Source organism: Hypanus sabinus, chromosome 9, assembly GCF_030144855.1.
Source record: "Hypanus sabinus isolate sHypSab1 chromosome 9, sHypSab1.hap1, whole genome shotgun sequence".
NCBI classification, from domain to species: Eukaryota; Metazoa; Chordata; class Chondrichthyes; order Myliobatiformes; family Dasyatidae; genus Hypanus; species Hypanus sabinus.
In genome coordinates this window covers 2,616,122-2,643,977 of record NC_082714.1, presented here as the reverse complement: position 1 = coordinate 2,643,977, position 27,856 = coordinate 2,616,122, and the positions used below count along the sequence as shown (strand labels likewise).

The 27,856-nt window shown below is 44.7% G+C and overlaps 1 protein-coding gene across 2 annotated transcripts in view; it reads right to left on the bottom strand.

Moving 5' to 3' along the window:
• c9h8orf33 (chromosome 9 C8orf33 homolog) overlaps window positions 1-27,856 on the bottom strand; it is a 33,345-nt gene that overhangs the window by 5,405 nt on the left and 84 nt on the right. The window contains exons 1-6 of one of the 2 annotated variants that reach the window (XM_059978853.1): window positions 27,480-27,853; window positions 23,037-23,100; window positions 22,220-22,307; window positions 12,158-12,633; window positions 10,548-10,638; window positions 610-756 (exon numbers count right to left, since the gene is read on the bottom strand). In XM_059978853.1, the coding sequence (XP_059834836.1) occupies window positions 610-756; window positions 10,548-10,638; window positions 12,158-12,633; window positions 22,220-22,307; window positions 23,037-23,045 (811 nt within the window). In that variant the 5' untranslated portion in view covers window positions 23,046-23,100; window positions 27,480-27,853. Of the gene's footprint in view, window positions 1-609; window positions 757-10,547; window positions 10,639-12,157; window positions 12,634-22,219; window positions 22,308-23,036; window positions 23,101-27,479; window positions 27,854-27,856 lie in introns of those variants that run through there. The other variant, XM_059978852.1, reaches the window with a different exon arrangement.

Here is a 27,856-nt window from a genome sequence, read left to right as displayed (position 1 = left end):
AGCGGAGACCGATAGTTTGCTACCAGAACTGTAGCAGGAGATGCCAATCAACATCGAACACAAGATATGACTTCCTTAAGACATACAGCTCCAGATTTTTCCCTCGGGGTTTACTCCCGAAGCCTCCCCCACGAGTGAGTACAGCCACAAGGCGGCAGAGGTTTGAGATCTCCCTCATGAGCTGCCATCCGTGGCTGACGAGCCCCATCTGCCTGCAGCCACTGGCCAGTAAATCGCCTTGGCCACTTCCGTCAGACTTGCTAGCTAGTCCACACATGAAGGCCAGGAGCTGGACTTGGTTGTCAGCGTGTCAGGAGCTACTTGAGATGCACTCCACTGGAAAAACTAAGAAGAGGTTGCAGCCTATCCCTACTATTCCCACCTCTCCCTCAAGGATTTGAGGGGTAATTTACATCAGCCAATTAAATTACCAGCTTGTCTTTGCATTGAGGACAAAAACAAAGCAAGAGGTGTGAAACCCACCCAGTGCCAGAGATGAGAATTGTTCCTGGGGAAGGGGCAGCACCATCACACCGTCCCTTCCTGCTACACCGTTCACTCCTCCCTCGGCCTGCCCCAGACCCAGTGGCTAGATGCCCTCCCTCTCACCTGCCCGCATCAGCTTCAACTCTTTCTGCCTCTCCTCCTCCATCCTCCTTCTGTAGTCTCCAAAGATGGATCTCATTGCCTGCCGTTTCTTCACCAGCGGAGCCTTCCCGCTACGCAGGGTTCTGAGTGCACAAAGTGCTTCGTCAACTGTAATACAAACAAGCAGCGTCACAGGATTGTTCCACGCACACAGTGTAAGGGGATGAAATAATTGTAACTCTGGAGCCAATGTATCACAAAAAATAATAAGCTAGCCTATCTACAGAGATTGATTGTACGTCCATAAGGTGACGTTAGGCACAGGAGTGTCTGTACATAAGGTAACTTGACAGGAGATGATAAAGTGGTGGTGGTTGGGTGTGTTAGTGGGTGGGAGTGTTGATCAGCCTTACTGCTTGGGGAAAGGAACTGTTTTTGAGTCTGGTGATCCTGGCATAGACGCTATGTAGCCTCATCCCTGCTGGGAGTGGGACAAGCGGGGTGGGTGGGATGCTGTGTGAGGTTTGTTCAGTGAACTGCACTTTCACATTCCAAAGGGTTGAACCTGCAGCCCCCAGCCCCCCATCACCTTAGACCAGGGGTCAGCAACCTTTACCACTGAAAGAGCCACTTGGACCCGTTTCCCACAGAAAAGAAAACACTGGGAGCCGCAAAACCCGTTTGACATTTAAAATGAAATAACACTGCATACAACGTTTTTTTTGCCTTTATGCTATGTATAAACAAACTATAATGTGTTGCATTTATGAAATTGATGAACTCCTGCAGAGAAAACGAAATTACATTTCTGCATGCAACAAAAACATTTTGAACTCCGAAAAAAAGACGTTGGGTTGAAAGTTACTTTTAAGTAAAATATTCAATGTCTATTTGAGTCCTTCTTGTATTTATGAAAAACGCCGAACTTAAATTTTCCGCCAGCAGCAAACCAAAAATATCATCAGCCAGCTGTCAGCCTGAAAAATGAAAGGACTATTTCACTGAACAATGAAAAAATATGAATATAAGTAAAATAATAGGCAATTAAAATATTTATCATACTTGGTTAATGGGATTTCTGCTCCTGGACCTCAGCGCACAGCGTCTGCACATCAGGGCTGTATGATGTCACCTTCATCTTTACACAGGATCGCAAGCTGTCATCTGTGAGGTTTTCAATATCACTCCATTTGTGTTTCTGAGCAAGAACGGCCTTCTGACGGGCAACATCTTCAAGGTCTGCTGTCAAGCGTCTAAACTTGGACACCCATATGTCTTTGTCGGCTATGTCGGCCAGTTCCATCTCAAGATCAGGTTGACTCACACCTGCCAATGCAGTCGTATTCAGTAGGGAAGGATCGATGCTTAAGGGAGTGACCGGGAAGGATAATGTGTTTTTTTCCTCTCTGAACTCACAGAAGCGTTTCCCAAACGATGTTTGCATTGCGATGATTGCAGAATGTAAATACTCCGAAATTATCATGTCGTGACCTTGTTTGAACTCTCTCAAATTGGGGAAGTGAGACAAAGTGCCTTTCTGTAAATCTCTGGCAAGCACTGTCAACTTGCGCTCGAATGCCAAAACATCCTCCAACATGTGCAGGGCTGTACGTCCTTTCCCCTGAAGAGCTGTGTTCAGCGTGTTCAGGTGCGCTGTCATGTCTACCATGAAGTGTAGCTTTTCCAGCCACTCTGGCTGTTCCAGCTCAGGAAAGGTGAGCCCTTTGCTGCCCAGGAAAGTTTTCACTTCTTCCAGACACGCGACAAAGCGTTTCAGCACCTTCCGTCTGGACAGCCAGCGATAAAAACACGTTGTAGCGGTGTCAGTAAACTGCAGTCAAAGATAGCTTTATTCGAACTAAACAGCCTTGCTTTTCAGCTTCCCTCAACCCAGCCCCCATGGACGCAGATGCTGCAAAAGACGCGTACTCACAAACCCCCGTAGGCTATCTCCCTTAGCCGGAATGCTGGCTAATTGTGAGCCGTTTTATGATGTGGCAGGAAATGTGTCGCTACACTTAGGTTGTACAAGATCACCATAATTACATTTCAAAAGCTAACAAACTAACATAAAATACATTTTAATTAAATACTGACCAATTATTTCCCAAAGCCACAGGGAGCCGCAGCACAGAGGTGAAAGAGCCACAAATGGCTCGGGAGCCGCAGGTTGCCGACCCCCGCCTTAGACCAATTGACTTGTAGAGAGAGAGAGCTTCACACAAGTCGGGGACAAGAATTTTCTAAAAAGGAGTGCTTTGCTGGGCTCCGCACATTAGTGGTGGACCAATCGATTTGCCAATCATTAGCAGGAGCGAATAAAAGTAAAGCAGGGTCAAAACAGAGCAGCCATTGTGTGAGTGGACCAGTGTAGGAATGGGAACGAAGCTTTGGCTCAAGAGGCTTCAGCGATGAGGCACAGGTAAGTAGCAGGTAAGGCTTTTGTAGTGGTTGAATAAAAATGTCACCGAACTACAGCTAATTAAATAAAGCAGGGATGATGCAGGATCAGGTGATGTGCTGTAGCTGCATGATGTGGGAGCTGGTGGACCCCATCGTGGTTCCGGGTGACCACATCTGCAGCAAGTGTTGGCTGTTCGAGGAACAGACTCGAAGGGATGAGCTGGAATCTGAGCTTCAAACACTGCGGCACATCAGGGAGGGGGAGAGTTACCTGGATGCTCTGTTTCAGGAGGCAGTCACACCCGTTAGATTAGCTGCCTGAAATTCGGTCTGTGGGCAGGGACAGGAAGGTGTGACTGTGAATGAGGCGGGTAGTGGGAGCCTCAGCCCTTGAGCTTGTCCAATAGGTCTGAGATTCTTGCTCCCTGTGTGGGTGAGAGTGGGGGCTGTAGGAAGGATGAGCAACCTAACTGTGGCATCGAACTTCAGGGAGCCATTCAAGAGACAGCAGAGAAGAGAAATGTAGTTTGATTTGGGATAGTATAGTCAGAGGAATAGACAGAGTTCTCAGTCGTGAGGATAGAGCATCCCGAAGGCTGTGTTGCCTGCCTGGTGTGCAGGTATATAAGATGATGAGAGGCATTGATCGTGTGGATAGTCAGAGGCTTTTTCCCAGGGCTGAAATGGTTGCCACAAGAGGACACAGGTTTAAGGTGCTGGGGAGTAGGTACAGAGGAGATTTCAGGGGTAAGTTTTTTACTCTGAGAGTGGTGAATGCATGGAATGGGCTGCCAACAATGGTGGTGGACATGACAGGGTCTTTTAAGAGACCTTTGGATAGGTACATGGAGCTTAGAAAAATAAAGGGCTATTGTAAGCCTAGTAATTTCTAAGGTAGGGACATGTTTGGCACAACTTTGTGGGCTGAAGGGCTTGTATTATACTGTAGGTTTTCTATGTTTCTGTTTCTATCTTATCTGACCTGCAGTGGGAGGGGAAATATTCAGTTGTTGTGGTCCATGTGGGTAACAACAACATAGGTAGAATGAGAAAAGAGGTTCTGCTGAGGGGATTTGAGCAGCTAGGGACTAAATTAAAAAGCAGAACCAAAAAGGTGATAATCTCTGGATTACTACCAGAGCCACATGCAAATTGGTAGAGGGTCACAGATTTAAGTGTGTGGCTCAAGGATTGGTGTGGGAGAAGTGGGTTTGAATTCGTGGGAAATTGGCACCAGTATTGGGGAAGGAGGGAGCTGTTCCAAAGGGACGGGCTCCGCCTGAATCGTGATGGGACCTGGATCCTAGTGAATCACATAACTAGGGGTGTGGACAGGGCTTTAAATTAAATAGCAGTAAGGGGTGGGTTCAGCAGGTTGGACAAATATGGGTAAAGTAAAAAAAAAAGTGTGGATAAAGATAAAGAAAAAAATATAAAAAAGAGAAAAGGTAAAAGTGGAGTGAAGAAAAGTCAAGTGCAAAAGAGTAAAAGATTTTAGAATTTTAAAAGCACAATGAGTGTAAGGGCAGTTTATTTGAATGCCTGTAGTATTCAAAATAAGATCAGTGAACTTGCGGCACTAATCAGCATAAGGGGGTATGATTTAGCAGCAATTACAGAGAGGTGGTTGCAGGGTGGAGAGTATTGGGAATTAAATATCCAAGGATATCAAGGAATATGGAAGGATAGGCAGGAAGGTAAGGGAGGTGGGATAGTGCTCTATTTAAAGATGAGGTTAGGGTGATAGTGAGAGATGATATAAGATCTAAGGAGCAGAATGTTGAATCTATCTGGGTAGAGATTAGGAATAGTAAAGGGGAAAAATCACTGGTGGGAGTTGTCTATCAGCCACTGAATAATAACACTACAGTGGCACAGGCAATAAACAGAGAAATATCTGAGGCATGTGAGAATGGAACAGCTGTTATCATGGGGGACTTTAACTTGCACATAGATCGGGTGAATCAAGTTGGTCCAGACAGCCTTGAGCAGGACTTCATAGAACGTATCCATGATGGCTTTCTTGAACAGCATGTTACTGAACCTACAAGGGAACATGCTATCTTAGATCTGGTCCTGTCCAATGAGACAAGTAAAATCTGGTAGTCAGGGTCCCTCTTGGAAAGAGTGATCATAGTATGACTGAGCTTCTCATACAAATGGAGGGTGCAATAGTTTGATCTAAAACCAGAATATTATGCCTGAACAATGGGGACTAAATGGGACGAGGGAGGATCTGGCCAGTGTAGACTGAGAACACAGACTACGTGGTAGGACAGTTGAGGAACAGTGGAAGATTTTCAAAGAGATTTTTCACGGTGCTCAACAGAAGTATATTCCAGTTAAAAGCAAGACAGTGAGGGTGGGGAGAGACCATAAAAAAGTATCAAACTAAAAGCTCGTGCATACCAGTAGTGAGAAACTGGAAGATTGGGAAAACTTTAAAAAGCAACAAAGAATCATTAAGTGAGTATTAAAGAAAGGGAAGCTAGATTATGAAAGTAAACTAGCACAAAATATAAAAATGGACAGTAAAAGTTTTTATAATGATATAAAACAGAAAAGGGTTGCTAAAGAGAATGTAGGTCCCTTGGAGGGCGAGAAGGGGGAACTGATATTGAGTAATGAGGAAACGGTAGAGGCTCTGAATGAATATTTTGTGTCGATCTTCATGGTGGAGGACACGTTTAACATGCCAAAGAGAGATATTATAGATGCAATGGGAGGTGAGGATCTCGATACAATAGCTATCACTACAGAGGTAGTGCTGAGCAAACTTGTGGGCCTGAAGATAGACAAGTCCCCTGGTCCTGATGGAATGCATCCCAGGGTACTGAAAGAAATGGCAGAAGTTGTAGTAGAGGCTCTGGTGATAATTTACCAACATTTTCTGGACTCTGGGCAGATCCCTGTGGATTAGGAGACGGCAAGTGTCACGCCACTGTTCAAAAAAGGTTTAGGCAAAAGGCAGATAACTACAGGCCAGTTAGTTCAACATCTGTAGTTGGGAAATGCTTGAAGCTATCATTAAAGAAGAAATAGTGAGGCATCTGGAAAGAAGTGGATCCACCAGGCAGACGCAGCATGGATTCAGCAAAGGCAGGTCCTGTTTGACAAACTTACTGGAGTTCTTTGAGGATATAGTGAGCGCAGTGAATACATGGGAAGAGATGATGTTATTTGGATTTCCAGAAAGTGTTCGATAAGATGCCGCATAAAAGACTTATCCATAAGGATGTATCATGTTGGGGGTGATGTATTAGCATGGATAGAGGATTGATTAACTAATAGAAAGCAGAGAGTTGGGATACATGGGTGTTACTCTGGTCAGCAATCAGTGGTGAGTGGTGTGTCGCAGGTGTCAGTGCTGGTCCCACAACTGTTCACGATATACATTAACGATCTGGAAGAAGGGACCGTGTGTTGTGTATCTAATTTTGCTGATGACACTAAATTGAGTGGAAAAGCAATTTGTGCAGAAGATATGGAGAGTCTGCAGAGAGATACAGATAGTTCAAGTGCGTGGGCAAGGGTCTGGCAGATGGAGAACAATGTTGGTAATGCGAGGTCATCCACTTTGGAAGGAAAAATGAAAGAGCAGATTATTATTTAAATGGTAAAAAATTACAGCATGCTGCTGTGCAGAGGGACTTGGGAGTGCTTGTGCATGAATCACAAAATGTTGCTTTGCAGGTGCAGCAGGCCGTCAAGAAGGCAAATGGAACGTTGGCCTTCATTGCTAGAGGGATTGAATTTAAGAACCGGGAGGTCATGTTGCAACTGTACAGGGTACTGGTGAGGCCACACCTGGAGTACTGTGTGCAGTTCTGGTCTTCTTACTTGAAGAATATATTGGCTTTGAAGGCAGCACAGAGGAGTTTCACCAGGGTAATTGCAGAAATGACGGGGTTAGACTACGAGGACAGATTGAGTCATCCGGGACTGTACTCGCTGGAGTTCAGAAGAATGAGAGGAGGTCGTATAGAAACATACAATACTATGAAAGGGATAGATAAAATAGAGGCATGAAAGTTGTTTTCACTGGTAGGTGACAGAAGGACGGGGGACATAGCCTCAAGATTCGGGGGTGTAGTTTTAGTACAGAGATGAGGAGGAACTGTTTTCCCAAAGAGCGGTGAACCGATGGATTTCTCTGCCCAATGAAGCAGCGGAGGCAACCTCAGTAAATATATTTAAAGCAAGGTTAAATAGATTTTTGCATAGTAGGGGATTTAAGAGTTACAGAGAAAAGGCAGGTGGGTGGAGATGAGTCCATGGCCAGATCAGCCACGATCTTATTGAATGGCAGAGCAGGCTTGAGGGGCCAGATGGGCTAGTCCTGCTCCTATTTCTTCATGGAACAGCACATTACTGACCTTTCAGCCCATGATGTTATGCCATTCCTTTAAGCTACTCAATGTAACTCTTCCCCTCCTACAAAGCACTCCATTTCTCTATCATTTATGTGTTTATCTAAGAGTATCTGAAATGTCCCCAAGGTATCTGCCTCCACTACCACACAGGCGGGGGGGGGGGGGGGGGGGGGGGTGTGTGTGTGTGTGTGTGTGTGTGTGTGTGTGTGTGGTTTAAACAAAGCTTACCTTTGACATCCCCTCTCTACATTTTTTTTAAATGATGCCATCTTGTATAGCCATTTCCGGCCTGGGAAAAAGTCTCTGCCTATCTACTTGATCCTCTACTTGATCTACTTGATCTACTGCCTATCCTCTTGTACACCTCTATCAAGTCATCTCTCGCTCTAAAGAGAAAAGCCCTAGCTCATTTAACCTTTCGTCATAAGACATGCTCTCTAATCTAGGCAGCGTCCTGATACATCTCTGCACCTTCTCTAGATCTTCCACGTCTCTCCTGTAATAAGGTGACCTGAACTGAACACAATATTCCATGTGTGGTCCAACCAGAATTTTATAGAGCTGCATCGTTACTTCACAGCTCTTGAACCGTGATTAACGAAGGCCAACACACCATATACCTTCTTAAGCACCCTATCAACTTGCATACAAATTTAAGTGATCTATGGACATGACCCCCAAGATCGGCACGGACTAGAAGGGTTGAGATGGCCTGTTTCCGTGCTGTAATTGTTATATGGTTACCTGTTCCTGTATTCCACCTTCAAATTCAACCTTCCAAAGTGAATCACTTCACACTTTTCTGTATTGAACTCCATCTGCCACTTGTCAGCCCAGCTCTGCATCCTGTCAACGTCCCAGTGTAACGTACCACAGCCTTCGATACTATCCACAACGCCACTAACCCTTTCCCTGTGTGGACTCAGGTCAGCACAACATTGTGAGCCAAAGGGCCTGTACTCTTCTATGTGACATTTACAACCATAGAACAATTACAGCATGGAAGCAGGCCATCTTGGCCCTTCTAGTCCATGCCGAACGCTTATTCTCACCTAGTCCCACTGACCCGCACTCAGCCCATAACCCTCCATTCCTTTCCTGTCCATATAACTATCCAATTTTATTTTAAATGACCGAACCTGCCTCTACCACTTCTACTGGAAGTTCGTTCCACACAGCTACCGCTCTCCGAGTAAAGAAATTCTACCTCGTGTTACCCTTAAACTTTTGCCCCCTAACTCTCAACTCATGTCTTCTTGTTTGAATCTCCCCTACTCTCAATGGAAAAAGCCTATCCATGTCAACTCTGTCTATCCCCCTCATAATTTTAAATACCTCTATTAAGTCCCCCCTTAACCTTCTGCGCTCCAAAGAATAAAGACCTAACTTGTTCAATCTTTCCCTGTAACTTAAGTGCTGAAACCCAGGTAACTTTTGAAGTAATTTTTCAAATACCAGGTGGTAAAATTGCACAGTGGTGCTAGAAAGTTTGTGAACCCTTTAGAAGTTTCTCTATTTATGCATAAATATGAGCTAAAATGTGATCAGATCTTCACACAAGTCCGAAAACTAAAATCCAATTAAATAAATAGCACAAAAAAGCATTATACTTGTTCATTTATTTATAGAGAAAAATTATCCCATATAACATGTGTTTGTTGGAACAAGTATGTGAATCTGCTTTCAGTAACTGATGTGACCCCCTTTTACAGCAATAACTTCAAACAAATGTTTCCAGTAACTGTTGATCAGTCCTGCACATCAGCTTGGAGGAATTTTACACCATTACAAAACTGCTGGGCTTCTTTCCATGAACTGCTTGCTTCAGGTCCTACCACAACACTTCTATAGGATTAATGTCCGGAATTTGACTCGGCCATTCCAAAACATGAATGTTCTTTTTAAACCATTCTGTGGTTGACTTACTCCTGTCTTTTGGATCATTGTCTTGTTACATTTTCCAACTTCTGTTAAGCTTCAGGTGACGGACTGCTACCCCAACATTCTCCTGTAAAATGTCTTGATACAATTTTGAATTCATTGTTCCCTCAACAATTGCAAGCTGTCCAGGCCCTGAGGCAGCAAAGCAGCCCCAAACCATGATGCTCCTTCCACCGTGCTTCACGGTTGGGATGAGGTTTTGGTGTTGGTGTACAGTGCCCTTTTCTCTCCAAACATAATAATGTGCATTTCCACCAAAAAGTTTAACTTTGCCTCAACTGTCCACAGAAAATTGTCTCAGGAGCATTGTAGAAGATCCAAGCGGTCTTTTGCAAACTTGAGATGCACAGCAGTGTTTTGGAGAGCAGTGATTTTCTCCATCGTGTCCTTCCGCAAACATCCTTCCGCAAACACCATTCTTGTTCAGTATTTTTCTTATAGTGGACACATGAACAGAGACTCTTACAAGTTCTAGAGATTTCTACAGGTCCTTTGCTGTTACCCTTGGGTTCCTTTTCACCTCCTTCAGCATTGCACGTTGTGCTCTTGGTGTGATCTTTGCAGGATGCCCACTCTCTTAGGGAGAGTGGCAGCAGTTCTGTTTCCTCCATTTGTAGACAGTTTCTGTTACTGTGGACTGATGAACACTCAGGTCTTTAGAAATGTTTTTTTCCAGCTTCATGCATCTCTACAATTCTTCCTTCTAAAGTCCTTTGGAAGTTGTTATGATTGAAACATGGTGCAATCAAGTTCTGTCAGTGATCTGACTCTGTATACATTTTTTTATATCTAGAACAGGGCACCTCTACAAGCCAAAACTCCACTGTCATATCATTGATTGGGACTCCAGTCTCCAAATAGCTTTCGTAGAACCCCAGAGGTTCACTTACTTTTCCCAACAAATACATGCAATATTGGATCATTTTTCTTAACAAATAAATGAACAAGTGTAATTTTTTTGTGTTATTTATTTAATTGGGTTCTCTTTATCTAGTTTTAGGACATGTGAAGATCTGATCACATTTTAGGTCATATTTATGCAGAAATAGAGAAAATCCTACAGGGTTCACAAACTTCCTAGCACCACTGTAAAGAACAGAGTTATGACCATCGATCTGGACAATGGACAGTTGTCTGCTGTGGACCAAGCAGTGGTGTTAACTACAAATGTAAAGGTGGTGAGGAAAGGCAGCTAGCCAATGACCCAGTCGGGCTGGATGAATCCAGGACTCTGGAACACACCTTGTTTCTGGCTGCTTTTCTGGGAGCGCAGGCCTAGTTCCAGCTGTTCAATGCACCAGTCCACTTCTCTCCGGAGCTGTTCTTCCACAGACTGGGAGTGGAGAAGACAGGAACATTACAGTAACACACAGGCATTCCAAAACATACAAATACCAGCTGCGAGATACGTGACACAACCCATCTTGTGGAACATGTGAAGAATGCACCTTAAACCTCTGCAGTGTCTCAGAATGCAGAACCTCCATCGTCTGCGCACATTAGAGATAAAATGGATGAAAGAAAAATGGAGGGCTATGACCATAAGGCCATTCAGCCCATCGATTCATGGTTGATGCATTATCCCCCTCAACCCTCATTCTCCTACCTTTCTCCCTTAACGTTTGACTAATCAAGAACCTATCAACCTCCAATTTCTGGGCCCCATATCTCAGAGAGAATGTGTTATCATTGGAAAGTGTCCAGAGGAAGTTCATGAAGATGATTCTGGGAATGAAGGGGTTAACATATGAGGAGTGTTTGGCAGCTTTGGACCTGTACTCACTGGAATTTAGAAGAATGGGGGGGGGGGGGGAGGGCTGTCATTGAAACCTACTAAATGTTGAAAAGACTGGATGGGATGGAGGTGGAGAGGATGTTTTCTATGACGGGGGTTTCCAGAACTAGAGGCCTCGGAAACTGAGGGGTGACCTTTTAGAACAGAGGTAAGGAAGAAATTTTTTGTCCAGAGAGTAGTAAATGTGTGGAATGCCCTGCCACAGACTGCGGTGGAGGCTGAGTCCATGAGTATATTTAAGGCAGAAGTTGATCATTTCCTGATTGGTCAGGGTATCAAACGATATGGCAAGAAGGCACGTACAGGGTTGTGTGGGATCCAGGATTAGCTATGATGGAATGCAGAACAGAATCGATGGGCTGAATGGCCTAATTCTGCTCTTATGCCATACGGTTTTAAATATATTCAATGATTTGGTCTCCACAGTTGGCTGTGGCAGTGAATTCCACAAATTCATCAACCTCTGGCTAAAGAAATTCCTTATCTCTGTTCTAACTGGATGTCCCTCTGTTCTGAGGCTGTGCCTCTGATCCTAGACGTTGCCACTACTAGAAACATTCTCTCCACATCCAGTTTATCTCGGTCTTTCAATATTCAATTTCAATGAGTTCCCGTCTCATTCTTCTAAACCGCAGTGAGCAGAGGCTCAGAGCTGTCAAACGCTCCTCCTGATCATGCCTTCATTTCCGGGATCACTCTTGTGAATACCCTCGAGGGCAGGGCTACCCAATACAAGCTCTTCAGACCCCTCGGTTAATGGCAGCGGTCCATGGTATAAAGAAGATCAGGATCCCCTACTCCAGACCCTTTCCAATTTCAGCTCATCTTTTCTTGTACGACCCACAATACTCCGTCTCATCTGACCACAATAGTACCATTTAATAAGCACTTGGACAGGTGCTTGGGGTGGGGAGGGTGGAAATTGGAAGGATAGGGGCCGAGCCAAACACAGGAAATTGGGATTGGCTGGATGGGCCCCGTGTTCAGCCTGGATTAGTTGGGCTGAAGGGCCTGTACCTGTGGCCTACTGCCCCATGAGACATTCCAGTTTCCATACCAGAGGTTGTGCTTCTGTTGAACCCTTGGAGATCCTCTCTCCTCCCGTAGCACGGTGGCATAGTTCCTGCTGCTCTTTCAAGAGCCGCATGGGGGCTTTACTGCGGCCCGTTCTATTCTTCTTCTTCTTCTTCGGCAAGGGTTTGGAAGTTGAGCTTTCACCATTCCCACACTGTTCAATCCCTGTGGGATTGGCCTTCGACTCTCCGAAATGATTAAGTGCCTCAGGCTCAGAGTTAGCAGAGCTCAGTTTAAATTCAGGCTTGCAGCTCAGTTCCCTGGGGGAGGTTTGCAGTCCCTCTCCTGTGCCATCTCTCTGCTGTGGTCTGTCGGAGTCACTTTGCCTGGAGGTTAAGCAGCTGTGAGCTGGGTGTGCCCCTATTGAGGCATGGTTTCCCCCCTTAGGAACATCACCGTCAAACTGGAACTTCCAGCTCCTGGAGTTCGGCCGGCCATCCGCAGCAGTCGAATTCAGAGCTGCCGAGACAAAAATAATTTGTTGGACAAACACAATGTGGAATATATACCCTGTAAAATCCCAGGAGAATTTGATATAGGTGACAGAGATTTAGTATGTCAGTGAACACTCTTGCAAGTTTCTACAGATGACTGGAGAGCATTCTAACCGTCTGGTACGGAGGGGCCACTGCACAGGTTCGGAAAAAGCTGCAGAAAGCTGTGAAGTCGGCTCCATCATGGGCACTAGCCTCCCCTGCATTGAGGACACTTTCAAAAAGTAATACCTCAAAAAAGCGCCGTCCATCATTAAGGTCCCCGTCACTCAGTACGTGCCCCTTTCTCACTGCTACCATTAGGGTACAGGAGCCTGAAGACGCACTCAACATTTCAGCAACAGCTTCTTCCCCTTCACCGTAAGCTCCATGACACTACCTCAGCATTTTGCACTACTTAGTTTTTATATTCTCATTGCCATTTTTAAGGCTTTACTTAGAAATACAGAGCAGAATAGGCCCTTCAAGATGCCCATCCTGCAACCCCAATTTAACCCTAATCTCATCATGGAAAAATGGACAAGCATCAATTCGGTACATCTGGACTGTGGGAGGAAAGCAGAGCCCCGGTGAAAACCCAAGCATTCCACGGGGAAGACGGAGAGACGGTGCTGCAGATGAACCCCAAACCTCGACGTCCCGAGCTATAACCGTGCTGTGCTACACTAGTGTTGTTGCTACAAAACAGCTAATGTCATTACGTACGTCAAATCTGATTGTGATTCTGAATATGGGCCTGGTTTGTTGGACATCACTGCCTGCAACAATTCAAACATCACCCAGACTTTCAAAGCACTGAACTGCAGGGTAAATGAAGCTGGCTGTCAAAACAAAAGCACGAGTTTTGGTTGATGGGGATGTGGTGGTTCCAGATGGTAAGAAGATAGATAAGGACGAGACAGGAGGAATGAAATCTGACAAATGGGATTGAAGGCAGACAGCAAGCTAAAACAGTTGGGGCAGGATCAAATTAAAAGAACTCACGAAAAACAGTAAGATGCTGAGAAATCTAGAGCAGGGCTTCCCAACCTGGAGTCCATGGTTAATGATAAGGATCCATGGTATAAAAAAAGGTTCGGAACCCCTGGTCTAGAGGAACAGAGGCACCTTGCTGATCACATCCCTAGGACCCTGAAGGGAGTGACAGGTTGATAAGGGATACAAGGTACTTACCTTTGTGGGTGGGGCACTCATTATCTAAGTGAATATGTGTCACCATATACAACCCTGAGATTCATTTTGTTGCCAGCATTCACATTAAACACAAAGAAAAAACAAGCAAAATAACGACGACAAATAAATATGCAATAAATACTGAGAACGAGATGAAGAGCCCTTGAAAGTGAGTCCATAGGTTGTGGGAACAGTTCAGTGACGGGACGAGTAAAGCTGTCCCCTGTGGTTCAAGAGACGGATGGTTCAGGGGCAATAACTGTTACTGAACCTGGTGATGTGAGGCAGTATGGGGTCAAGGCCAGGTAGGTTATCTGTTTAAAATAAAGAGAGAGTATGTGTATGAGGCCGGTTTTCTGTGCTCGGTGTCAGATGTGGGAGGTCCAGGAGACTCCCGGCCTCCCCAATGACCACATCTGCACCAGGTGTCTCGAGCTGCAGCTCCTTAGAGACTGCATTAGGGAACTGGAGATGCAGCTTGTTGACTTTCGTCTGGTCAGGGAGAGTGAGGAGGTGATAGAGAGGAGTTATTGGCCGGTAGTCACCCCAGGACCACAGGAGACAGATAAGTGGGTAACAGTCAGGAGAGAGAAGGGCAAGAGTCAGGTACAAGAGGGTACCCTTGTGGCTGTACCCCATAATAATAAGTATTCCTGCTTGAGTACTGTTGAGGGGGAAACAACAGTGGCCGTGCCTCCTGGCCCTGTGGCTCAGAAGGGTATAGGGAAAGGAAGAAGAAGGCAGTAGTGACAATATCTTGAAGTGGGAAGGAGAACAGCTAGAGGTTGTGGTACATATTGGTACCAACAACATGGGCAGGAAAATGGAGGAAGTCCTGAAAAAAAGACTACAGGGAGTTAGGAAGGAAGTTGAGAAGCAGGACCGCAAAGGTAGTAATCTCGGGATTACTACCTTTGCCACGTGACAGTGAGTATAGGAATAGAATGAGGTGGAGGATAAATGCATGGCTGAGGGATTGGAGCAGAGGGCAGGGATTCAGATTTCTGGATCATTGGGACCTCTTCTGAGGCAGGCCTGACCTGTACAAAAAGGACGGTTGCACTTGAATCTGAGGGGGAACAATATCCTGCGGGAAGATTTGCTAAAGTTACTGGGGAGAGTTTAAACTAGAATTGCTGGGGGGGTGGGAACCGAACTGACATGATGGAGGAAAGGGAGGTTGGCTCACAAATAGAGAAAGCTTGGAGACAGTGTGAGAGGGAGGATAGGCAGGTGATAGAGAAGGGATGCGCTCAGACCGATGGTTTGAGATGTGTCTATTTTAATGAGAGGAGTATCATGAATAAAGCAGATGAGCTTAGAGTGTGGATCAGCACTTGGAGCTATGATGTCGTGGTCATTACAGAGACTTGGATGGTGCAGGGGCAGAAATGGCTACCTCAAGTGCCAGGCTTTAGATGTCTCAGAAAGGATGGGGAGGGAGGAAAAAGAGGTGGGGGCGTGGCACTGTTGAGAGACAACAGCTGCAGAAAAGGAGGAAGTTGTGGAGGGATTGTCTACGGAGTCTCTGTGGATGGAAGTTAGGAATAGGAAGGGGTCAATAACTCTACTGGGTGTTTTTTTATAGACCACCCAATGGTAACAGGGACATCGAGGAGCAGATAGGGAGACAGTTTCTGGAAAGGTGTAATAATAACAGAGTTGTCATGATGGGAGATTTTAATTTCCCAAATATTGATTGACATCTCCTTAGAGTGAGGGGTTTAGATGGGGTGGAGTTTGTTAGGTGTGGTCAGGAAGGTTTCGTAACACAATATGTAGATAAGCCTACAAGAGGAGGGACTGTACTTGATTTGGTATTAGGAAATGAACCTGGTCACGTGTCAGATCTCTCAATGGGACAGCATTTTGGAGATAGTGATCACAATTCTATCTCCTTTAGTATAGTATTGGAGAGGGACAGGAACAGACAAGTTAGGGAAACATTTAATTGCAGTAAGGGGATTATGAGGCTATCAGGGAAGAACTTGGGAGCATAAATTAGAAACAGATGTTCTCAGGGAAATGTATGGAAGAAACATGGCAAATGTTCAGAGGATATTTGTGTGGGGTTCTGAGTGGGTATGTTCCAATGAGACATGGGAAGGGTGGTAGGGTACAAGATCTGTGGTGCACAAAGGCTGTTGTAAATCTAGTCAAGGAGAAAAGAAGAGCTTACAAAAGGATCAAAAAAACTAGGTAATGATAGAGATCTAGAAGATTATTCGACAAGCAGGAAGGAGCTTAAGAAGGAAATTAGGAGAGCCAGAAGGGGCCACGAGAAGGCCTTGGCAGACAGGATTAAGGAAAACCCCAAGGCATTCTACAAGTATGTGAAGGGCAAGAGGATAAGATGTGAGAGAATAGGGCCAACCAAATGTGACAGTGGAAAAGTGTGTATGGAACTGGAGGAGATAGCATAGGTACTTAATGAATACTTTGCTTTAGTATTCACTACGGAAAAGGATCTTGGAGATTGTAGGGATGACTTGCAGCGGACTGAAAAACTTAAGCATGTAGATATTAAGAGGATGTGCTGGGGCTTTTGGAAAGCATCAAGTTGGATAAGTCATATTGTGGGCACGACATTGTGGGCTGAAGGACCTGTACTGTGCTGTACTACTCTATGACTCTATGGGACCAGAGGGGATGTATCCCAGGCTACTGTGGGAAGCAAGGGATGAGATTGCTGAGCCTCTGGCAATAATCTTTGCATCATCAATGGGGACGGGAGAGGTTCTGGAGGATTGGAGGGTTGCCAATGTTGTTCCCTTTTTCAAGAAAGGGAGTAGAGATAGCCCAGGAAATTATAGGCCAGTGAGTCTTACTTCAGTGGTCAGTAAGTCGATGGAGAAAATCCTGAGAGGCAGGATTTATGAACATTTGGAGAGGCATAATATGATTAGGAATAGTCAGCATGGCTTTGTCAAAGGCAAGTCGTGCCTTACGAGCCTGACTGAATTTTTTGAGGATCTGACTGAACAGATTGATGAAGATAGAGCCATAGATGTAGTGTATATGGATTTCAGCAAGGCATTTGATAAGGTTTCCCATGCAAGGCTTATTGAGAAAGTAAGGAGGCATGGGATCCAAGGAGACATTGCTTTGTGGATCCAGAACAGGCTTGTCCAAAGAAGGCAAAGAGTGGTTGTAGACGGGTCATATTCTGCATGGAGTACCAGTGGTATGACTCAGGGATCTGTTCTGGGACCCTTACTCTTCGTGATTTTTATAAATGACCTGGATGAGGAAGTGAAGGGATGGGTTAGTAAATTTGCTGATGACACAAAGGTTGGAGGTGTTGTGGATAGTGTGGAGGGATGTCAGAGGTTACAGCAGGACATAGATAGGATGCAAAACTGGGCTGAGAAATGGCAGATGGAGTTCAACCCAGATAAGTGTGAAATGGTTCAGTTTGGTAGGTCAAATATGATGGCAGAATATAGTATTAATGGTAAGACTCTTGGCAGTGTGGAGAATCAGAGGGACCTTGGGGTCCGAGTCCACAGGACACTCAAAGCTGCTGCACAGGTTGACTCTGTGATTAAGAAGGCATACGGTGCATTGGTCTTCATCAATCATGGGATTGAGTTTAAGAGCTGAGAGGTAATATTGCAGCTATATAGAACCCTGGTCAGACCCCACTTGGGAGAACTGTGCTCAATTCTGGTCACCTCACTACAGGAAGGATGTGGAAACCATAGAAAGGGTACAGAGGAGATTTACAAGGATGCTGCCTGGATTGGGGAGCATGACATGAAAACAGGTTGAGTGAACTCGGTCTTTTCTCCTTGGAGAGAGGGAGGATGAGAGGTGACCTGATAGAGGTGTATAAGATGATGAGAGGCATTGATCGTGTGAATAGTCAGAAGCTTTTCCCAGGGCTGAAATGGCTAGCATGTGAGGTCATAGTTTTAAGGTGTTTGGAAGTAGGTACAGAGATGATGTCAGGGGTAAGTTTTCTACACAGAGAGTGGTGAGTGTGTGGAATGGGCTGCTGGCGGCAGTGGTGGAGGTGGAAATGATAGGGTCTTTTAAGAGACTCCTGGATGGATACATGGAGCTTAGAAAAATAGAGGGCTATGGGTAAAGCCTAGATAGTTCTAAGGTAAGGACATGTTCAGCACAGTTTTGTGGGCTTAAGAGCCTGACAGATAGACAGACCTTATTGATCCTGAGGGAAATTGGGTTTTGTTACAGTCGCACCAACCAAGAATAGTGTAGAGATATAGCAATATAAAACCATAAATAATTAAATAATATAAGTGAATTATGCGAAGTGGAAATAAGTCCAGGGCCAGCCTATTGGCTCAGGGCGTCTGAGGGAGGAGTTGTAAAACTGTATTGTGTTGCAAGTTTTCTTTGTTTCTATGAAAGGAAGCTGAACGTAGATTTAATTGAGGTGCATAAAGCAACAGTAAGGTTTCCAAATGGAGAGGGTATCTCAGCACATTCAATGTCTCTACGTGAGGACAATCCACCTCCAATACTCTACCTTCACCCTACATCTCTGCATGCTCTTCTCTTTCAGATACCTGACAGGCTGAAGAAAAATCTACCTCTCCACCTGTCTACTCCCAACCAGAACTGCTCACTGTGTAAAATGAAAGATTTTCCTCATCAGCACATACAAAATACAGGAGGAACTCAACAGGTCAGATAGCATCTATGGAAGGAGATAAGCAGTTGACGCTTTGGGCTGTGTCCCTTCATCAAATCCTGATAAAAGTGTCTTGGCCAGAAAAGTTGTGATCCTCCAGCATTTTGTGCGCGTTGCTGTGGATTTGCAGAGTCTCTTGCCCTTTAGGGTTTTCTTGTCACTTCCGGCTCCTTTGGCACACTGCCATTCCATGATCCAAATGGGAAAAGGAAATTGACAGCAACACACACAAAGTGCGGGAGAAACTCAGCAGATCAGGCAGAGCGGGCTGGTCCACAGTGAAAATGGCTTGTTTATCTTGGATGAAAAATTAGTAATTTGGCACATTTGATTCTGATTCAGAGGTAAATGATTCAGAAGGGAATCAGGGAGATATTTGACTCTGGTTCAGAGGTAAACGATTCAGTGAGATATTTTCATTCAAATAACGATAGGGGATTTGGAACTGGCTGCCTGAATGGGCAATGGACATGGAAACCCTCTTCAAAGACAACAACATTTGGGGTAAGTACCTGATGAACTGTAACCTGCAAAGCTACAAACGCCAAGATGATTTAACCAGAGTGTTAGAAACACGGACCCAAAGGCCAGTGCTGGCCCATACCACAAGTTTTTGATTCTATGAAGGACTTTGATCCCATAACAAGCACAACACACACAAAATGCTGAAGGGAGCAGCAGATCAGGCAGCATCCATGGAGAGGAATAAACATTGGGGATCAGGCCAAGATCCTTCATTAGCACTGGAAGGGTGGGGGGGAGAAAGAGGACACGCAGGAAGGTGATAGGTGAAGTCAGGTTATTGGGGGGGGGGGAATGAAGTGAGAAGCTGGGAGGTGATAGGTGGAAACGATAAAGGGCTGGTGAAGAAGTAATCTGATAGAAGTGGAGAGTGGACCACAGAGGAAAGGGAGGGAGGAAGAGCACCAAGGACTGATGTTAGGCAAGTGTGAAGAGATAAGAGGCCAAAGTGGGGAACAGAAGAGGGAAACCAATTACTCGAAGGAGAAATCAATGTTCGGGCCATCAGGTTGGAGGTTACCTAGAAGAACTATGAGGTGTTGCTCCCTCACCTCAAGAATGGCTCATCATGGCACAGGAGTCCCATAACACGGTGCCAACTGTTCAGGATTAATGGAAGCACACAGGTCAAAGGTTAACAGAACAAAGGCAAGGTCAAAGGTTAATGGGAGAATTATTAACAGAAATAGGAGTGGGTAGGAGCAAAGGTTAGTGGAAGGAAGCAGGGCACAGGCTAGTGGGAGATGGGAGGGATGGGATAAAGGTTATGGAATAGTACAGCCCAGTCCATTACAGGTAAAGCCCTCCCGCTATTGAACACACCTACGGAGCGTTGTCGCAGGAAAGCAGCATCCATCATCAGGGTCTCCCCACCACCCAGCTCATTCTCTCTTCTCACTGCTGCCATCAGGAAGGTGGTACTGGAGCCTCAGGACTCACATCACCAGGTTCAGGAACAGTTATTACCCCTCAACAATCAGGCTCTTGAATCAAAGGGAATAACTTCACTCACTCCAACACTGAACTGTTCCCACTTTCAAGGACTTTTCATTTATGTTCTCAATATTCATTATTATTATTTTGTTTGTTTTTGTTGTTTCTTTGTATTTATTGTGAATGCCCACAAGAAAATTAATCTCAGGGTGTTATATGGTGACATGCACAGTATACACATACAATATGTATATGGTCCCAGGATTATGCATAGTGACATATGATGCATATGGTCTCAGGTTTGTATATGGTGAAATATACTGTATGCATATGGTCTCAGGGTTGTATGTAGTGACATATACAGAATGAACATGGTCTCAGGGTTGTATATGCTGACATATACAGTATGTACAGTGGCATGCAAAAGTTTGGGCACCCCGGTCAAAATTTCTGTTACTGTGAATAGTTAAGTGAGTAGAAGATGAACTGATCTCCAAAAGTCATAAAGTTAAAGATTAAACATTCTTTTCAACATTTTAAGCAAGATTAGTGTATTATTTTTGTTTGGTACAATTTTAGAGTGAAAAAAAGGAAAGGAGCACCATATAAAAGTTTGGGCACCCCAAGAGATTTGAGCTCTCAGATAACTTTTACCAAGGTCTAAAACTTTAATTGGCTTGTTAGGGCTATGGCTTGTTCACAGTCATCATTAGGAAAGGCCAGGTGATGCAAATTTCAAAGCTTTATCAATACCCTGACTCCTCAAACCTTGTCCCAACAATCAGCAGCCATGGGCTCCTCTAAGCAGCTGCCTAGCACGCTGAAAATTAAAGTAAATGATGCCCACAAAGCAGGAGAAGGCTATAAGACGATAGCAAAGTATTTTCAGGTATCCGTTTCCTTAGCTCATAATGTAATCAAGAAATGGCAGTTAACCGGAACGGTGGAGGTCAAGTTGAGATCTGGAAAACCAAGAAAACTTTCTGAGAGAACTGCTCGTAGGATTGCTGGAAAGGCAAATCAAAACCCCCGTTTCACTGCAAAAGACCTTCAGGAAGATTTAGCAGACTCTGGAGTGGTGGTGCGTTGTTCTACTATGCAGTGACATCTACGTAAATATAACCTTCATGGAAGAATCATCAGAAGCAAACCTTTCCTGCATCCTCACCACAAATTTCAGTGTCAGAAGTTTATAAAAGAACATCTAAACAAGCCGGATGCATTTTGGATACCAGTCCTGTGGACTGATGAAGTTAAAATAGAACTTTATGGCCGCAATGAGCAAAGGTATGTTTGGAGAAAAAAGGGTGCAGAATTTCATGAAAAGGACACCTCTCCAACTGTTAAGCACAGGGATGGATCGATCATGCTTTAAGCTTGTGCTGGCCAGTGGCACAGGGAACATTTCACTGGTAGAGGGAAGAATGAATTCAATTAAATACCAGCAAATTCTGGAAGCAAGCATCACACCGTCTGTAAAAAAGCTGAAGATGAAAAGAGCTTCTACAACAGGACAATGATCCTAAACACACCTCAAAATCCACAGTGGACTACCTCAAGAGGCGCAAGCTGAAGGTTTTGCTATGGCCCTCACAGTCCCCCGACCTAAACATTATCAAAAATCTGTGGATTGACCTCAAAGGAGCAGTGCATGCAAGACAGCCCAAGAATCTCACAGAACTAGAAGCCTTTTGCAAGGAAGAATGGGCAAAAATCCCCCAAACAAGAATTGAAAGACTCTGAGCTGGCTACAGAAAGCGTTTACAAGCTGTGATACTTGCCAAAGGGGGTGTTACTAAGTACTGACCATGCAGGGTGCCCAAACTTTTGCTTCGGGCCCTTTTCCTTTTCTGTTATTTTGAAACTGTAAAAGACGGAAATAAAAAAGTAATCTTGTTTAAAATATTAAAGAAATGTGTCATCTTTAACTTTATGCCTTTTGGAAATCAGTTCATCTTTTACTTGCTTAGCTATTCACAGTAACAGAAATTTTGACCAGGCGTGCAAACTTCTGCATGTCACTGTATGTGGTCTCAGGGTTGTATATGGTGACATATAGAGTATGTATATGGTCTCAGGGTTGTATATGGTGACATATAGAGTATGTATATGGTCTCAGGGTTGTATATGGTGACATATACAGAATGTGATGATAAACTGACTTTGAAGGTGATGGGCTTGGTGACTGGAACTCATTGCCCACCAGATGGCGCTGGGCTCTGCACCATTCAGGATGGCACCTAGTCATGGTGTGTCTGCTCACCTTGCCCTGTCACCTGGAGCTGGCTGACTCCAGTCTGTAGCTGCTGGATGCCTGTATCAAGTTCCTCCAGGTCAGTGTCCTCAAGTGTCTGTAACGGGATGTTTCAGAGAACAGACTTGTGAGTAAAGAAAGAGCAAATTCCTTTTGGTAATTCACACCACCCTGACCAAGATCTGTCCTTGGCCCCTCCCACAACTAATAAACACGATGCCCCTCTCCATACCATCTCTCCCAACACCACCACCCCCATCTGTCCCTCGATTGTAGAGATGCAGGAATCTCCTTTATGTAAATACTAGGCGGACCAAAGCCCTCTCTCTCCTTGGTTCATCAATTTTGGACCATATCGCCACACCATCCATGAGATTGATTCCCATATCAGTAAACACTGGCTCTGCCTCAGCTCTTATGCTGCTGGGACCTCATTCCAGCCTTGGTCATCTATTGACTCAACTGCCCCACAGAACTGCCAGGGACACATCTCAAACCACCCTCCTTGTGCATCACTCCCATACTCATTGGCCTATGATGGCTCCCAGTTAACCCAAGTCCTGATTTTCAAACTCTCATTGTGGTTTTCCCCCACATTCCAAATACGTACCAGTTCCAAAGGGTAATATTTGGAAGGGTAACCCTAATACGGGTTGGCAGGTTGACTGATCGTGGCTGGGAACATGCTGCATCTCTGGATCAGGGGTTCCAAACCTTCTTTTATGCTGTGGACCAAAACCGTTAAACAAGGGGTCCATGGACACCAAATCTGAAACCCCTGTTGTAAATAAAAATGAATTAAAAACTAATTGTCAACTTTACTTACCTCCTCCATGAAGATATCTAGAAATCGTTGGGCTCTTCTGCAGGGCAGTGGTCAGCCTGGGCTCCTGAAACAACAGAACCCAGCAAATGGGTGCAATCACTCTGCTCTCAAGTGGCTATTACTCAGACAACTATAATATGTGAAATAAAATTCAGGTTTAATTATCAGCCAACCATACACATGAGTACAGCCAAACAAGACAGTGTTCTTCTGGTACCAGAGAACCAACAGTCACATATAATTATGGTAGCAGACCTGGGGTCCACTAAAGGTATTTTGCCTAAAGATATTGGCCCATGGCATAAAAAGGTTGGGAACTCCTGCTCTAAAGGAAAGGGTTAATGGGGCCAAGGTTGTATGTTCACATCCATGTTCTAACACATCAGTTACTGTCACATGTACTGAAGTGCCGTGAAAAACTTGTCACGTGTACTGTGCATTCGGATCAAATCATTACAGTTCATTGAGGTGGTACAAGGTTAAACGTTAACACAATACAAAAGAGTTCACCACAGACAACAGCCTCCCCACCACTGAGCACATCTATATGGAGCACTGTCGCGAGAAAACAGCACCCATCAGCAGAAGCCTCAGGACTGACACTGAAATACCAGGTTCAGTAAAGTTATAACCCTCCCCCCACCAAACATCAGGCTCTTGAACCAGTGTGGATAACTTCATTCAACTCATTCCACAGCCTACAGACTCTCAGAGACTTTACAACATGTGTTCTCACATTTATTTCCGCAATTTATCTTATTTTGCATTTTAGTTGTGCGTATATGTATATAGCTTGTCCACAAATTCTATTCTATTTCTTTATTTTCCCACAAGAAAATGAATCTTGAGGTCGTATATAGTAACAGAAACACACTTTGATAATAAAGTTTACTTTGGATAGTGTTAGTTACAGGGACGGTGTAATGGAGATGGAGAATAAGGTGCAAGGGCATGGCGAGGTAGATTGTGAGGTCAAGAGTCCATCTTATCGTACGAGAGACTGTTCAATAGTGTTGATAAGAGCGGGGCTGAAGCAATAAACTCCAGTGGTCAGCTGAGCCAGTAGTCTGATAGCAGTGAAATCAATGGGGGTCAGGATGCAAATGAAATCAGGAGATCAACCCAAAGTCAAAGCCAAGTTTTTTGCCATCTGCACAAGTCCATTCAATACACGAGTATAAAGGACAACAAAATAATTGTTACTCCGAATCTGATGTATCACACAAAAAAACAATAATAAAGTAACATCAGAATAATAAAAAAAATAATAAACATACGTACAGGCAACACACACAAAATGCTGGTGGAACGCAGCAGGTCAGGCAGCACCTATAGGGAGAAGCACTGTCGACGTTTTGGGCCGAGACCCTTCGTCAGGACATAAACATATGTACATGTTTGTTTAGATACATGGATTGTATGCCCACAAAGTGATTCTGAGCACAGGAGTGTCTGTACACAAGGTGACTGAGAGGAAATGATAAAGTAGTGGTGGTTGGGGGTTTGGGGGTGTGGAGGTGTTGATCAGCCTCACTGCTTGGGGAAAGTAACTGCTGTTGCTTCTGGTGGTCCTGTTGTGGATGTTACATCACCTTATCCTTGGTGGGATTGGGACAAACAGTCCATGAGCAGGTTGGGTGGGATCCTTCATAATGTTTCTGGCACCTTTCTGTATATATGTCCTTGACAGCGGGTAGGCTGGTGCAGGTGGTGCTTTGGGCAGTTTGGACTACCCGATGTAGAGCCTTCCTGTCTGCCGCAGCGCAGTTTCCATTCCAAGCCGTGATGCACCTTGTTAGGATGCTCTCTACTTTGCATCCGTAGAGTGATGTGGGCACAGTGAGCACCGCCTGGCTCTCCTCAGAAAGGAGGGGTGCAGGTGAGCTTTCCTGATTGTGTTCTGGGATCACGAGAGGTTGGCAGGAGTTTGAAACTGCTGTACTGCCAGTGTAGAGGGGTTTGAGTGATGCACATCTTCACTGATGCAATGGAAAATTTACAGGATTCACAAGAAAAAAAACATAAATTATATCTACTTTTCATAAGCAACAGCACAATTAGAACAAAAAAAGTCCATTTTAGTGCAAAGGGATTAAAGAGGTCACTGTTGCTGAACTGTAATGTGTATTTAATATTTCAGTAATATTCAAGTAATCTTGTAAATATATTGTTTAAGCATTCTTTGTGGTTTATGTAATTTATTATGGTTATACGTAATATTATGTGAAGTGCTAAAGTAAAGAACAAGCTGAAGACTCGCCTCTCTCCGCTCTCTGGTTTTCCTTGGAATTAGAATTGACATTAGATTGGAATTCCTTGAAGCTACAAAACATAACCCTTAGAGTTATGCCAGAAGACTCAACAATCAATGTTGATGAGAAGTAGCTGTTTCTGTACCTGGTGGTGTGGAACTTTAGACCTCCAAACCTCCTACCCGATGGTAACTGTGAGATACAATACACAAATGGGCCAGGTGGAGAAAAATGATCAGTTGTGGCGGCCCGCACATGCAGGACTCGAACCACCATCCAGAGCTGCAGGCAGACATGCGGTAGCGCGTTTGGAACTACCCGCTTGGGGCAGAACTTCACGTCCGCCCCGCGGGTCACAGGGGCCCATGGGAAGGGAGATTTAAGCACGCGATCTTGAATCGGTAAAGGCATTCTGAGTTCAGCTCTCTCTACCGCCATTGCATTGCGTTGCATTGCATTGCATTGCGCGTGACTACACAGTCATCATTTTGGGATTGGTGAGAAGATAGCCCAGCCCAGATTCTGGGGATCTTTGATGATCACTCCTGGTCCCGACATACTGAGATAATCAGCTATATTTTATTAGGAGTTTGAGGAGATTTGCACATTTCTACAGTTGTATCATGAAGACCATTCTGACTGGTTGCATCACCATCTGGTACGGAGGGGCCACCGCACAGGATTGGAAAACACTGCAGAGATCGTACATTCAGCCAGTCTCCCCAGATCGAGGCCACCTTTTCAAGGCAATACCTACAGAAGGCAGCATCCATCATTAAAGACCCTTTAATGTCTTTAAGGGATTAAAGGGTCCCTTAAAGACCCTTTGAGGGACTTTTTTTTTACTGTCATTGAGAACATGCCCTCCTCCCATTACTACCGTCAGGGAGGAGGGAGAGGAGCCTGAAGACACACACTCAACATTTCAGAAACAGCTTCTTTCCCTCTGCGTTTCTGAGTGGACAACGATCCCATGAACACTACCTCAATATTTTTGCTCTCTTTTTGCACTACTTATTTATATATATATCTTATTGTAATTTATAAGACCCTAAGATATAGGAGAATTAGGCCATTTGGCCCATCAAGTCTGCTCTGCAACTTCATCATTTCCTCTCAGTCCAAATCTCTCTTCACCTCATATCCCTTCATGCCCTGACCAGTCAAGAGTCTATCAACCTTTGCTTTCAATACACATAAAGACTTGGCCTCCTCAGCTGCCTGTGGAGAATTCCTCAGATTCACCACCCTCTGGCTAAAGAAATTCTTCCTCACCTCTGTTCTAAAAGGATGCCCCTCTATTCTGAGGCTGTGTCTTCCGATCTTAGACTCTCCCACCACAGGAAACATCCTCTCCATATCCACTCTATCAAGGCCTTTCACCAGTCAATAGGTTTCAATGAGGTCACCCCTCATTCTTCTGAATTCCAGTGAATACAGGCCCAGAGCCATCAGACGCTCTTCGTATGACAAGCCATTCAATCCTGGAATCATTTCTGTGAACCTCCTTTGAACCTTCTCCAGTTCCAGCACATCCTTTCTTAGACAAGGCGTTCAAACTTGTTCACAATACTCCAAGTGAGGCCCCACCAGTGTTTAATAAAGTTTCAACGTTACATCTTTGCTTTTATACTCTAGTCCTTTTGAAATAAATACTAACATTGCACTTGCCTCCATCGCCACAGACTGAACCTGCAAATTAACCTTTAGGGAATCCTGCACAAGGACTCCCAAGTTCCTTTGCGCCCCAGTTTTTTTTTGTATTTTCTCTATTTAGAAAACCGTCAACCCATTAATTTCTTCTACCAAAGTGCATGACCACACACTTCTTGACACTGTATTCCACCTGTCACTTCTTTGCCCATTCTCCAAATCTAAATCTTTCTGTAGCCTCTCTACATCCTCAAAACTACCTGCCCCTCCAACTATCTTCATATCGTCTGCAAACTTTGCAACAAAGCCATCAACTCCATCATCCAAATCATTAATAATTATAAACTAAATATAGCTTTAATTATAATGTATGGTAATATACTGCTGCCGCACAAATTTCTCGACATGTAACAGTGATATTAAACGCGATTCTGATTCTGGAGAGTGCTTTCTTGAGGCAATGCCTCCTGTAGATAATGGGGAAGGTGATAATGGTGACTCTACATCTTTTTACATCCCGTGTGTTTAAATGCCATACCAGCCCATGGTGCAACTTCCAACAGTCCATCTGTAAAAGTTTGTTAAAGTATTCCGGTGACGAGCTGAACTTTCTAAGAAAGTCGTTGGGATTGCATCTGTGTGCTGGTTCCGCAACGTCGCATTTAGCTTTGATCTAGCGGACGTTCATCAGAGCCAATACCGTAAACCAGGCATTTGAGGGCATGGAGTGCCGAGGCTCTGGGCGAGGGGCGGGCGCGCCATGCGGCCGGGGGTACGAGCCGCTGGTTACCGCAAAGCCCCGGCCCGAATAGTCGGGGTCGACGTAATGGGCCGTGGCGAGGGTAGAGCCAGGCGGCTTTAGAGACAGGAACACGAATATTAGAGAGATGCGGACACAATCCCGCCACCGGCTCA